A 14,124-nucleotide genomic window follows, 5' to 3' on the forward strand; every position below is an offset into this window, starting at 1 on the left:
AAAATGGTTACGAGGTTGGTTCCAGTGCCAGAGCCTATGCTGAAAGAGTTAAACTGACAACCCCGTTTCTGTGAAGCTATACATAGTAATGTTTACTATAATTCTAAATTTATCTTTGTGAAGCTCTAGCAAGCTTCTCCTACACATTATAAAACAGTTGTTTATAGAAAAAAAAGTTAATATGGTATTTATACTGAAGATTTGTCTGTGAATTTACAGTCTTTCCCAAGTCAGTTTGAGTGAAAAATGATTTTCTTTATAAGAATGAAAATACTTATTTTCATTTTACAGTTTCCTTTTTTAATAAACTTCTAAATTAATATATTTTGTAAAACTTTATATTTCCTATCTTATTTTCTCTACTCTCACACTAACTAGTGAAATCATCAGTGCACATGCAATAAAAAGTTGAAAAATATGAAATAAAATCAAAAATACCTTCTTTCTTTTTTTTTTCTAAAATGACTGAGATTTTAAGTCACAATTAGTCATCCTGACAGCCTCAACCTACTAATATCTGGTTTCTTTTCATTTTATTCCATTATACTTTTTACAGTATTATTAGATGTCTCAGTATGTGAAACACAATATGTCACAGTGGAACAGCATAGTGTAAATAAACGGGTCAAGCTGGATCACGTGACCTCACATTACATGCATTATGCAAGCAAAACTACTTTTTCACACTATAGTGGTTGTCTAAAATATAATCCACATTGCTTTAAAATATGCATTTTATAACACAAAAATAGATCAGGCACTATTGTAACTTAAACTGGCTTTCCAACTAAGCTATAACTAGGTTAAGAAAAATCAATTAGCTGCTCGAAGTTTAACACCATGATTGCAAACAATGAAACAGAGGGCCAGAATGAAATAACCATATATGAAATATTTTAAAGAAAAGGCTACTCTTTATATTGGTTATAGATAGTCCAATAACAATGTCAGATAGAATTACTGTCCTTTTCTGAAAGAGATGGATGTGTCATGTAGTTTTGGCCTTTTCTTTATATCTCAGTAAAGCAAAAAGATTGAGAATTTAAATTTATATTCTAGCTTTTCAGTATCTATCACATGTTTTTGCAATTAGCTAAGCACTCGGGAAATCATATAAGAGTGGAAAAATTCTAAGATGGGCAATTTGGAGTTCAGACACATCATGTGATGTGGGGAAGTGAAGATTGAGAATTTATTTAAATAGTTCTTTATTGAAATTAAGAAATTAAAACTTGTATAACACAAAATTTGGATTTTAATTTCTCAACTACATTCTAATGCCAAGTTTTGGGACTTTCATAATAAAGTTGTTTAAATTTTGAATGTAATTCTGTAAAAAGTTATGACATGCATATTTTGACCCAGCCATTTTTAGAGGTGACCAAAGGCAATAATAACTTGGAATTTCATGAGTCAAATTTAAGTCTAATACTGTGGTGTAGTAGATCACCAAGAAGTTTTGACTGTTTGCATAAGTTCATGTGTGTCATCCAGGAATTAAATGTACTGCAGTGTATTGTTTCATAAAGAGTAAGATTTCATACCTAACTTCAGTTTTAGAAGGATCTTTTTTATCATGCTATATATTGTTGTTTTTTCTACCTCAAAAGAACTCACTTAAACCCTGATATAACTTTCACCACCTCTGTAGCTGTTTATGCGTAAGTGCAGCTCTTATTTTATAAAGGTATCATAGCAGTAGTACTCTGAAAATAAGTAGTTTGGTAATTGTTGAATGAACCTAGTATGTAATTTGCTTTTTTATTCATGAAAACAGTTAATATATTTGAGAAGTGATATGGAATACAGTTGAAAGTCTTTGAAATCAATAAATTTCATGGTGACTTTGTCAATCAAAAGAAAGTCAAGGATTATGATTGAGTGGATATGTTAGTTGTTCATTGACACCTGATAATCCCAAATGCTCTTTAAAACTTGAGAAAAAAAGAAGAATGTGGATAAAATGAATAATTAAGAGGTAGACCTCCATAACGGAACTTAATACCAATTTTGTAACAGTGTTAATGCTAGATGTATTTTTTAGGGTTACACTATTGCAGTATTAAAATGAACTTGTGTGTTTGCTTGATGCATTGTATTAATTATCCCTAGCAATTATCGGCAAAGTCTCAAAAACTGATCATGTCCAAGTTGTCAGTTGTGTTTTCCCAATATTCCTCAACATGTTGAATTTGGCCCTTCATAATAAATCTGGTACTATTTTATTTATCAGAATTCTAAATAAATGTGTATTTCTGATTTAATACTTAATTGTATAATTTTAATAGAGAGTTTATTACATTTTGGAAATAGGATTTAGATTATGATTATTCTTTTAGGATGAGCAGCAGTGGGATTTGATTACAGAAGTACATACCCTACAAAATAGCAAGAAACTTACCCAGTATTTTCCTAGCCCTTACAGAGCAGCCATCACTAAACATAAAGGTATGTGTAGCAAAACTGAATAAAAAATGTACTACTGGATTTATTCTTGGAAGTAATCACTGAACATTATGTAAATATATGTTTAGCAACACTAATATCAGTATTTCTTATTGCCAGTTCAAGAGTCAGAAAATTCAATGCTCTCCAGTAAAAATATTCATAACATTTGAAGCTGTGTGTGGGGAGAAAATCTGTTACATTAGACATATGCACTGTTATGTGACTTATCAATCTATTTGTCATTGAATTCTGAAATATTCTTAATTTAAATGTTTTTAAAAATATTAAATGGAAAATATATGAAAGAATTGAAAAATAAAAATATCTCAACAATAACAGTGAGCCATATTTGCAGGTAGCAATCCTGACTTGGTTAAAGCAGTTGTACTACAGTGAAATATCAAAGTGCTGTGATAATATTAAATTTACTTTTTGGTGTTGAGTTTTGCACCAGGTGATAATCCCAAGGGTTGCTTTGATAGCTGCTGACCCTTCATGTGAGACCGTTTACAAATGTTACTAGTGGCTGTATACTGTCATAGTGTTTCTCTGTCTTTGCTTCTAGCTATACTATATGGTACTGCATTTTCCAGAAGTCTTATTCCCTCTGAAAGTTAATGAAGACCTTCCATGGTAGCCACTTAATACTTACTAGTGTAGAGGATGTTGATATCCTGCCATTAAAGTTGTGCTTGCTTTCATATAAGGGCTTCTCTTGCAAGCTTGTCAGTTGTTTTTTTTCACTTAACTTTCCCCTACATGGCCTGGAACGTGCATCCAGGTGATGAATTTACCATATACATATTGTGCTTTCTTCCATCCATATAGGGAACAACCACTCTGAATTTTATACAGTACAGGGTAGCAGGGGTTCAATGTGATAGGCAAGCTTCTAACTACAGCTTTCTTTGGGTTCTTGCCATTGATGTTGTGTAGGATGATGAATTGATGGCTTTTAAGAAGAAAGTGATCTCTCAAGAATTGGGGTAAGAGTTTGGTAATGGCGTCAGTTCATATTATGTTGATGCTACCTGTTGCCTAGTTATGTTGATACCCTGACACAAAATTCAACAGAGTGGCATCTGTAAGCTTCTTAAAAATGGAAATTCTTATACTATCTGACCTGTAGCTCAATTTTTAGATGTATTTATGGCACTGTAGCTCAGATAGAGATTGCTGTAGTTTGAGCCTCTCTTTCATGCCACAATGGTAACATTAATTAATGTATCTGTGTGCAAGGGCCTTACCTTGTTCTTCATCTGTACAGAGTAGAGTACCATGTTGTTAGTTTCCTTGGCAACCATAAGTTTATGGAAGAACCAGAATTCTTATGAGATTGGTATTGCTGCACAGTTCATTTCATGTCATGTCTAATGCTTTATAAGCTGGTCAGCTCTACAGCCTGTGCTCTATTCAGTGCAATACTTGCCTCCTCTGCCTAGGCTGGGTCATGCTTTATCTGCAAGAACTCTACCTGGGCTTGACTGCATCCTTCTCAGACTTTATCAGTATCACTCTTATAAAAATGTTTACATGATTTGTATAGGAATAATGATAATTGAACTATTAACAATTGTTTAAATGAACAATCAATTGCACACTTATTCATTAGACTATCACATTTGTATACACCAGTCACCTTGATAAGCCATTTGTGAATGGAAAAATTAATTTGAATTTTATTGTTGTTAGTCATAGTAAGAAAAATTCAAGATTCAATAAATAGAGATTTTATGATAGATTTAAATAAAAAGCTTTGTTTGTGTTACTGAAACAAAGGTTTAGTTGGAATTATATGTAATAAGAATTTTGTAAAAATATCTTTTATTTATAATTTATGACCATCCTAATTTTTGTATTTGAAACTATTATTTAGTCGAATATTCAGCTAATCTTCCTTGAATTCTCATTTTCTAGTTACAGGGATCACAATATTACATTCCTGAGAAATTTAATTTTGCTTGAGGAATTTAATTGTTTTAGTTGGCTTTCCCAATCGAGAATATATGGTCCATCCATATTGCTTTAATTATGACCAATGAAAGTGAACATATTGCATGGATTAAATATAAAAACAATTCATGAGGATATGCAATTTTATATGAAGGAATATAATCTTCCTATAACTTTCCTTCGAGTTAATGTAATTTTATTTCATTATTTCTATCCATGAGTTAGCTATTAATTTCTTTTTTAGATGGCAATTATACACTAACAATGAAAGTTAAACTCAAAATAATGAAATTACAACCAAAATTAAATTTACAAAATAGAACAAGGAAAGAACAAACTAATTGATTATTATGTAAATTTTGTCTCTACTGAGACAACAGAAACCCATTGATGTTTTCCAAAGGTGCTGCCTCTTAAGTGTAAATCTTATGGAAGGCCTTTCTAGCTCTCTGCATGCTTCCTGGAGATGCATTATCTCCTCTGGAGTTCATGATTTTTCTATACTGGGTGCTACTGGTCATTGTTTGGATGTCCATGAAGTATAACTGTTTGCAGTGCATCAGTGCCTAAGCTTCAGTCCACTTCACAGGTTGGGCTTGACAGTGGTCCATTGTTGCTAACTCTACCCCTTCTGGAATTGATCATTGGGCTCTTAAGAATAAATCTGGTATGGCAAGTGCTGTGTGTGTATGAGTGGCTGGACCCTTTGCAGACTTCCTCTTATTTTTGGGTTGCTTCTTGTTATTTGACGGTGTCTTTTGGAAGATGATGTTCAGGTATTACCAATCCTGTAAACATTTTTTAACTTTTTCTGCCTCTAGGTTTTAGCACTGCCTTTTCTTCTCTTGGGTCATAGCATCAGACTCTAACTCTGCGCATTCAAGATTGGAGAATATTCCAGCATTGGTGATGGTTGCCATGTTACTAGCTTCTCTAACATCTCCTTCATGGCAGTAGATCCAACTGCTTTTTCTGGTGGGTCCTCCTCAGTGGTCTTGCACACTGATAATTCCTTGCCTAGGTTGGGTGAGTTAAGGATGGCTTCAATATTGGCTAACAAGTAGTCCTTCATGTTGTTTTAGACCATACTAGTCAATATTCAAGAATAAGATAACCAGTGATAAAGAATGATGGCTTTTCATAGCAAAAGATAAAGATCGAAAACTGCAGATTAACTCGATGTATATGTTCACAACTCCAACTTGCCTTTTATCATAGGCTAAACATAAGTAAAATGATGTCTAATTTCACAAATATATCCATTGTTATGTTTGTACAGTCCACACAAAAATTGTTATAAAACTATAATTTTTAATGTAGTTTACACAAAATTCATGTGCAACTACTATATTTTATAGAAATAATATCAAGATGGAAACATTCAGTAACATGCAAAGTTTGAAAAATGTAAGATCGCATAAATCTAACATACTTCTAAATCAAAACTACAGTTATACTAATTATTTTAATTTATGTATTGCTTTTCTAAGAGTACAGTTTACTATGTAATAAAGATATAATAATCTACATTCTTGAAGTATAAACTGTCTTCCTTTTATTTTTTCTTAAAGCACAAATTTCTGGCCATGAGCCTACTTAAATTGCTTGCTATACAAAAGCTAAAAATGAACTGATAAAATAAAAATTACTTATACAAATGGAATTTGCTTAGAAAGAACAGTGTGTGTGCTAACAATAGAATATATATGTGTGTGTGTGAGAAAGTATTGCTTAAAACGTTACTGAGTAAGCATGAATATATATATATATAATCTAATACAAAAATGCCTTAAGTGTGAAAAAAGGATGCACTCAAGAAAGGATTGGGCATGCGACTTAAAGGAATTAAATCAAAATTGGTGGCCAAACTGATATCTACACTTATAGCATTGACAAGAATTTTATAGGAAATATTCATTCATTAACCAGCTAGTCTGCAATTTTTGTTCAACTCTAATATTTTTGTGCAACCCTAATATTTGGAACTGACCTATACTTTACAGAACAAACCAGATTCTTTAAAATATATGATGGAAGTTTCTCCTCTCTAAAACAGTGTTAATAAGTTCCTTTATAGTAATGCCATAGAAACTAGATTAACAGTTTCTTGTCATCACTCACATGCACTCAGTACAGCCATATCAAGCTAATTGCTTTAATTAGTATAATTTCTTAAAGTTAGGCAAATGTGTGCTTAAAATGTGGTAATGAATAATAACCATCCACCCATATGATTCTTTAGAAAACTTGAACTAGAAACTGCTAATCTAGTTTGCTTGGCCTAACTAATATTTAGGCATCTTTATGTGCTTTCACCCTATGGTTTAGCTGCTCTAAATCAGCTGCCTTTAATCCGAATAACAAAAAATTTAAAATCATTCACTTTTGCTCTTAGATGAAGCTGTAGTAAAAATTTCAGACTGATATCTTGATTTTTTTCCCAGACATGCACAAAAATTTTAGTTAAAATTGAGTGTTTTTTTTGTTGAATAATTTTGAGCATGTATATATTTAGACCAAATTTGACACCTAATTTTACATTGTAAAGCTCTATCAATGTACCAAATTTGAAAAAAATCTATGAAAGTTAAGTATGTTTTTTATCAAATACATTTTACTTACTTTTGGTGGGAAGAAAAGAAAAAAAGAAGAAACTCAATCAAAATTGGAGATTTTATATCTTGTGTATTTCTTAATGGATTGCCTTGTAATTTGATATGTGAAGTAAGGGTCCAGTAGAGCACATCCACTGAAAATATGTGATAGTTTGGATTACCACAGGCCAAGCTACAGAAATTTTCACTCCTATTAATAACACACTGTGTGTTCCGCAGGTTGTTTTGGCTGCACAACACACTACCATGTGTCTTGATGTATGTTTTAAAAAATTTAGATTTTATAAACAAAAGTATATATTATTTTAACTGAAATTTAAGATTATGGCAGTAACAAGTAAATATATATATATATATTATATTTTGATGTTTCTGCTTAAACATGCCTCAGTAAATTTCCTAACAGCATTATCTTTCATTTGATGTAGAGTCTGTGAGGTAAATATAGAAGCATCAGTTTTTTGTTTTTTCTGGTGTTGCTAGTCCTGTTAGCATATTAGAGTCCTTAATTTTGATGTCTCTGTGGTGGCCAGATAATCTGTTTAACTGGTTACCTAGTTTCCCTAATTTAAGTGCATTAGGTAGGATAAATGCTGCATGTCAATTGTTATACATATTTTAATCCACACTTACTGATTAAAGGTAAGCTAGACATTCTAAACATGAGATGGACATAGAACACGATGGTGATGTTAACAAAGAATGTACGAGTGTATCCTTTAAAGTTGATACATGGGAATAAGTGAGACAGGTGGTAAGTTCTGATAATTCCTGAGTTGGTTAGAGACTGCATCTAGCAGAATACAAGAAATTCTTTCAGTCATAGTCTTTATTAAACAACTTGATTAACAGTTCTTTGTATATATATCTTAGCAGTTCAGTGATAACTGATACTAGTCTTATTACTCATTCAATACAGTTGTGTTTTTCACTTTTCTCTCTTTATACATTATATATTCAATATTATATAAGAGAAACACAGTTAGACTAGATCAGAGATAGCTTACTTACAAGGAGTTTGTACGATGAAACTCTTGAAGGCTTTGAAGTACAGCCATAGTTTGGATCTTCAAGCTGGAGCAGGAGAGAAAAAGAATGAGAGTTGAAAACACATGATATTATATCCATTTTTCTGTGTCTTTACAATATTTTAAGAAGTTCAAGAAGTAGAAGTTCCTGTAGCTTAATTGGAACAAGTGGAATCTTCCACTAAACCATAATTATAACAATTATCTGATATCCTTGGCATAAGCACTCGAGACTACTAACTCAAGGTGTACAGAGACAAGCCGTGTAAGTTCAGTCTCTTCACAAATACTACTCCACTCATTAGTTCTCTTGAAAGTCCCATTAACTGTTTTTTATAATGTATCTTCCTCTAGTTATGATTCTAATTTAAACAATTGCTGCTTTATCTCAGAGTGTCACATATGTTTCATGTTTAGAATTTGTAGTTCTTCATTTCTATGATTCTCAGATAAACACTTGGAATACATATAGCTATCTAACCCATGTAATGTGTCTTGAGTTCATCTCACCCTTATTTGATAATGTGGTTTGCTAGTGAGTGTCCACATTATTTTTATAACATCCTTTGATCTGCTGTATTTTACTAGGTTTCTATTATCTATATGGAGTCATATAATTCTCTATGTAACTACTTTATATGTTTGTTAATAAAATGTCATTTCTTGAAATTCGGAGTATTTGCATTATAGCAAATACTTCAGTTCTTATCATTGCTAGCAAAACCTCTAGGCCTAAGAGAGTACTTCTCCCAGTCCTTCTCGCATTTTCAAATTGAGTCCTCACTTTCACCAGTTTCCTCTTGTCAGCCATAATTCTGCACAGTCTTATTAAGTGTTACAATATTTATGTTCAGATTTCTTTTCTGCCAAAGGTAAAATTGAAAATATCATCTGTGATGTAGAGGCATCTTTTAATTGGCTGTGCCCTCTGCTGTTAACTGCAGTTTTGTTTATTTAAGGCTTATCAGCACAGTTTGAAACCAAAGTAATACATTTAGTTTTCTTTTAATGGTGATGCATATATAACGTTTATGGGGTTTTTAAGTCCTTTGTAATTGCCATCTAATAACCTAAATTAATTTAGGTGTGTTAGTAATATTAATGCATTGTGTAACAGATATTTTCAATTTTACCTTTGGTGAAAAAGAAAAAAAAATCTGTAACATAGATATAGAATAATTAAACAGTTAGTCTGCTGAATATTATCGAATAACAAATTAGGTGCATTTGTTACAGGATGAAGCAGTAATTATTTCCATTGGTCTTGTCTGATGATAAGATATGGAAATTCATGAAATCAGTGAATGGGTAAGCCACAATTGAAGCAGGTACTTCTTCCTTCATTCTGCTAGACTTCTTGTTGGCTACTGAGATAGGAGAGGCTTTCCAAATACATCTACATATAACAAGATAAAGACACAAACAACAACGAAACCAAGAGTAATGTCATACCTAAATAATTTAAAATGGCACTTGTCATATGTATACAATTAAATGGAGTACAACATTAAAATAAATGTACATTAAATAATTTATTAAAAACAGATTCCGGCCCTTAAATGACTACATGTTTTGGTGTTCTGTGCCACCATTATAAGGAGTAAAGTTAAAGTTTGATCATGACTTATATACCTACATCAATAATTTGCATAACTTTAGTGTTGTCTAGACTTTAAACACACCAAAGAGTATATAAAACGTATGTCTAGTGCTTTGTTTCTTCTAAACCTGGACCAGCCTCTTTGTTCAGCACAATATTTGTTTATGGTTTGTTTTTTTTTCTTTCAACTTCTTTTGTTTCTCTGATATTTAATTCACATTTCAACTCCACTTGATATATTACTTTAATATTATTCCAGTCCATAACATCAGATGTGCTTGCCACATGTTCTGCTGAGGCTGATGCATTTACTTTACATTTTTCTACCACATTTTTATGTTTCTTATCCTAAATTTCTAATTTCTGCAAATTTTGCCAATAGAATTATATAAATACTATATTTATCAACTTGTTCTACTTTATTTTTTATACCTGTGAGACAGTTGTTTAAGTTACAATTCAGAGAAAATGGTGCACAAGAATCTGTATGTTTTATTACGTTACCTACTCTTTACCATTTCTTTTATCTTTGTATGTGATGACATTTTTGATTTATTGCTGTTTTTTTTGTACACACTATCAATTATTTTGGGATTATAGCCTCTGTCTCTAGCTACTTGTTCATTCTGATCCTAAATCATAATCATGAGCATAGATTTTTAAAGCTCTAAAGATTAGAAAAAGGTAGATAATTTTTGTGGCCATGGGAGACAGAAGATAATTTTCTGTAAACCAACAATGAGAGAAACCCATTATCCTGTTTGACTGTTATGTCTAGGAAATTTAACTGACCCTTATTTTCCATCTCCAGTGTAAATTGAATTGTTGGACATATCAAATTAACATATTCTTCAAACTGCATTAATGTATCAACATCACTCTATCACACCAAAAATGTGACGTTTACATACATTAACCATACCAAAGGTCTCACCTCAGAAGTATTAAATGCATTCATTTCGAATTTAAACATAAACAACTGGCATAAAAGGAGGGACAGGAGAGACCTCATAGCTAAACCTTTAATCTGTTTAAAGAATGTATTCCCTACTTAAAAAATGTGTTTGTCACACAATCATGGGTCAGCATCAAGATTTCTTTCACTTCTAACAGAGAAAATGTCTTGTTCTCTAATAGTCTATTTCAAGACAACCACGTGTTGTTTAAACTGGAACAATTATGAAAAGAGGCTATTCTTTTAGTTGATTCCAAATTTCTGATAGCCAGACGTTTCTGCAAAAATGAAAGTTAAAGAACTGTAGAGAAGAAGTTGAACATGAATAGTAAAGGAAAAACAAGAGAACAGATAAAACAAATTTTTATTCATAAAAATGTCACTGAAAACAAAATTAAGAGACATCTTATTCATAATTTTTCAATGACTGCAGAGGTAGGAAAACACATCTACGCCAGACATTAACAGGACCAAGGATAATGTCAGGAGGTGAAAAATTAAAAATATATTACTTGTCCAGGGAGGCAAGCACACATGATTTTCACTTGTCCTCAGTTGGAAAATACTTGCCCAAATTTTATGAAAATAATGTGATTAAAACTATTACTACAGCTTTAAAAATAATTTCTTTTTATAAATGTTAAATCTACTAGATATATGTATTGTCTCTGAAAGTCAATAAAATAAATGACAAAACTATTAACTGTTGTTCTTGCTCTTTACTTTTGGCAAACATGAAATAAATGTAGACCCAAGTAATTTGGTATACAGTGTCAAGACAAAAAAACAACAAATGGTTTTCTGACTAGTGTAGCAGATTGGTATGGTGACTTTTCAATTTGTAAATTATTGTAACCAGATAATTTGAAATGTAAATCAAATTTATTGCCTAGGTATGTGTTCGTAAAATGCTGATAGACAGTCTGACTAAATAGCATTGTGCTTGTGTTATAAAGATTATTAAACATAGCTAAGTAAGTACTTAGTAAGTAGCTTCTTAGTCAAAATTAACAACAGTTTCATTACTCATGGAGCGACTTTGACACTGCAGATAAAACATTGAATTCTTTCAAAAGAGTACCATTCTCATTAATTTCCATGATGGCATTCAATGTGTCTTCTTGTAATTTGGTATGTTTAGAGTCTTTCTCAATGTTCATGCTTAAAAATCCCCTCTCATCACCAGCTGTGCTGACTGAAATGATCCTCATTATCTTGACAACATGCAAAACATTGGCAAATTGAGCAGTTGGAGCTGAGATGAAGTTCTCATTTTTGACACAACGGCTTGAAGAGCAACCATTCCTCAAAGATACCTTTCCTGTGTTCCTCCCCAAAAAGTGTAATAAAGTGGTCTAGGATCCCTTCCAACTCCTCAGTTTCATAATTCACTAATTCAGAAGTGTTATGTGGCCAGTTGTTGAAGTTGAACACTTCACCTAAATTACTGAATGGTGGACTGTAAAATCCCAAGTCTTGCATCAATATAGACCATAGCTCCATCAATCATTTCATTATACAGGGGTTTACAGTACCTTTCACCCAATTCTCCTTTGAGTGTTTACTCCTTCATCCTGAGTGGATGCTATCAGCATCTGGTCAAAAATCCCAATTTACCCATCGGACAGTGACAGTGTTCGATAACATTTATGTATCTTTGGTTGAAATTGGAGTTTTATAAGGTATGGTAATAATTATTTGGAAATCATAAAAATAGGTCTGGCAGAACACTCAAAACATTAGGGGTATAAAGAGATAAGTCTTTGAACTCCTCTTGTGTTTCTTCAGGCTTTGGCTTAGTGTGGATTTGAGGCTTACCAGTTTAAGCAAAGCAGTTGTCAAGCTTGTGACATGGTACTTAGAGCAGCTCTGTAATTAGTCATAAAGTGCAAAAATTTGTTTGAACATATTCCAAGATTTCTTTGGCTTCAGCACTGTCTTTTTGATTACTTGTACCAGTAATATCCTCCAAGTGCACAACAATTGCTTTGAAATTCTGAGGAAGGGCTCTTAAAGCATGATCCTGACTAGCAAGTCATCTGATATGTTGTATGCCTCCATGGTGTACCAATTTATCATCCAAAGTTGCAGCAATATTATGTAGTTCTCTTTTATGTTTTGGGAAATAGTGGTAGCACTTGGATATAAGTTTGAGGGTGTCATTTAATCTATAAAGGTAACGTTTATCTTTTTTTACATCTAAAATAGTGAGCTCCAGATTGTGATATATGGAGTGGATGACAAGTGTGTGTGGTGGGGGGGGGGGACATCTTTGTGTGCTAAGACCTATAATCCTGACTTGTTGCCCCATGTTAACACTTTTACCATCAAGATTCAAACTAATCTGTTTATGAGACATAACGTCAGGATTTATTCCAATGAATAAAGAGCAGGTTTTATGCCTGCATACACACTTTGACTGGTAAAGGATTCTGTAGCAATGAACTGTGCTGATTTGGTGACTGGTGTACCATTACACATAAAACGATCATACACTGCTTCCTGCTCAATTACTGCAGCATCTGTGGAACCATCGGCTAGTACAAAGAAATATTTAGCCGGAGCAACTTGTTCCATGATTTCTGCCTTAATAACGGCAAAATAATTTTAATCATTGGCATTGAGATAAGTTTTGCTTAAGCTTACACCATTTATATCTTGCAGTTCACAAAGGGTTTCAAATATTTGTAATGACATATGCATTTGTACAATATAATATGCAGTATTAAACAAATGAGTAAATTTTTTAATAATGTATACATTCATGAGACTCTGTACTTTTGGCCATGGGAATTGACTTGGGTGCAGCTATTGCTTAGATTGTTGTTCTACTTTTCTGATTAAGTTTTAATGTGTCTTTTTGAAATCCTTGTTTCCTATCCCCAGTTCTTTTGAATAACTGGCCTTCTGTATCAGTAACTTTTGGAAATTTTGGACAGTACTCGCAGAACATAACACCTTCCTCATCATCAGTCCTTGAATAGTGGGCAGGTACCAGAGGATTGGAAGTTAGCTAATGTAACTCCTCTTTTCACGGGAGGTGATAAAAATTGTCCCAGTAATTATAGACCCATTAGTTTTACTTCAGTTGTGGGAAGAAATTTGGAAAGTCTGTAAAAAGATGCTTTGCAAAGTCGTTTAACAAAGTTTAGAATTTTATTGGATAGTCAACATGGTTTCACTAAGGGAAAATCTTACAAATATTTTAACATTCTTTAAAAAAGTTACTGCTTATGTATATGAGGGTAAGGGTGTAGATTTGGTGTATCTGAATTTTCAGAAAGCATTTGACAAGGTGCCACATAAAAGGCTTGTACAAAAAATTAGTTCTATAGGTGTTGGGGATAAGTTTGCAAATTGGATAAAAGAGTGGCTAGATGGAAGAAAGCAGAGGGTTGTTGCAAATGGAGTTCAGTCAAACTGGATTAACATCACAAGTGGGGTACCCCAGGGTTCAATCTTAGGACCTTTGCTCTTTTCAATTTACATCAATGACATAGATGAAGGAATAGTCAATAAATTACT

General features: G+C 32.5%; 1 protein-coding gene across 1 annotated transcript in view; it reads left to right on the forward strand.

The window, feature by feature from the left end:
• LOC111086152 overlaps window positions 1-14,124 on the forward strand; it is a 44,825-nt gene that overhangs the window by 23,257 nt on the left and 7,444 nt on the right. Inside the window, exon 5 of the mRNA XM_022387842.1 lies at window positions 2,340-2,448. Coding sequence (XP_022243550.1) covers window positions 2,340-2,448 — 109 coding nt within the window. The remainder of the gene's footprint in view (window positions 1-2,339; window positions 2,449-14,124) is intronic.

The sequence above is a fragment of the Limulus polyphemus genome, unplaced genomic scaffold (assembly GCF_000517525.1).
Source record: "Limulus polyphemus unplaced genomic scaffold, Limulus_polyphemus-2.1.2 Scaffold884, whole genome shotgun sequence".
Classification (NCBI taxonomy): domain Eukaryota; kingdom Metazoa; phylum Arthropoda; class Merostomata; order Xiphosura; family Limulidae; genus Limulus; species Limulus polyphemus.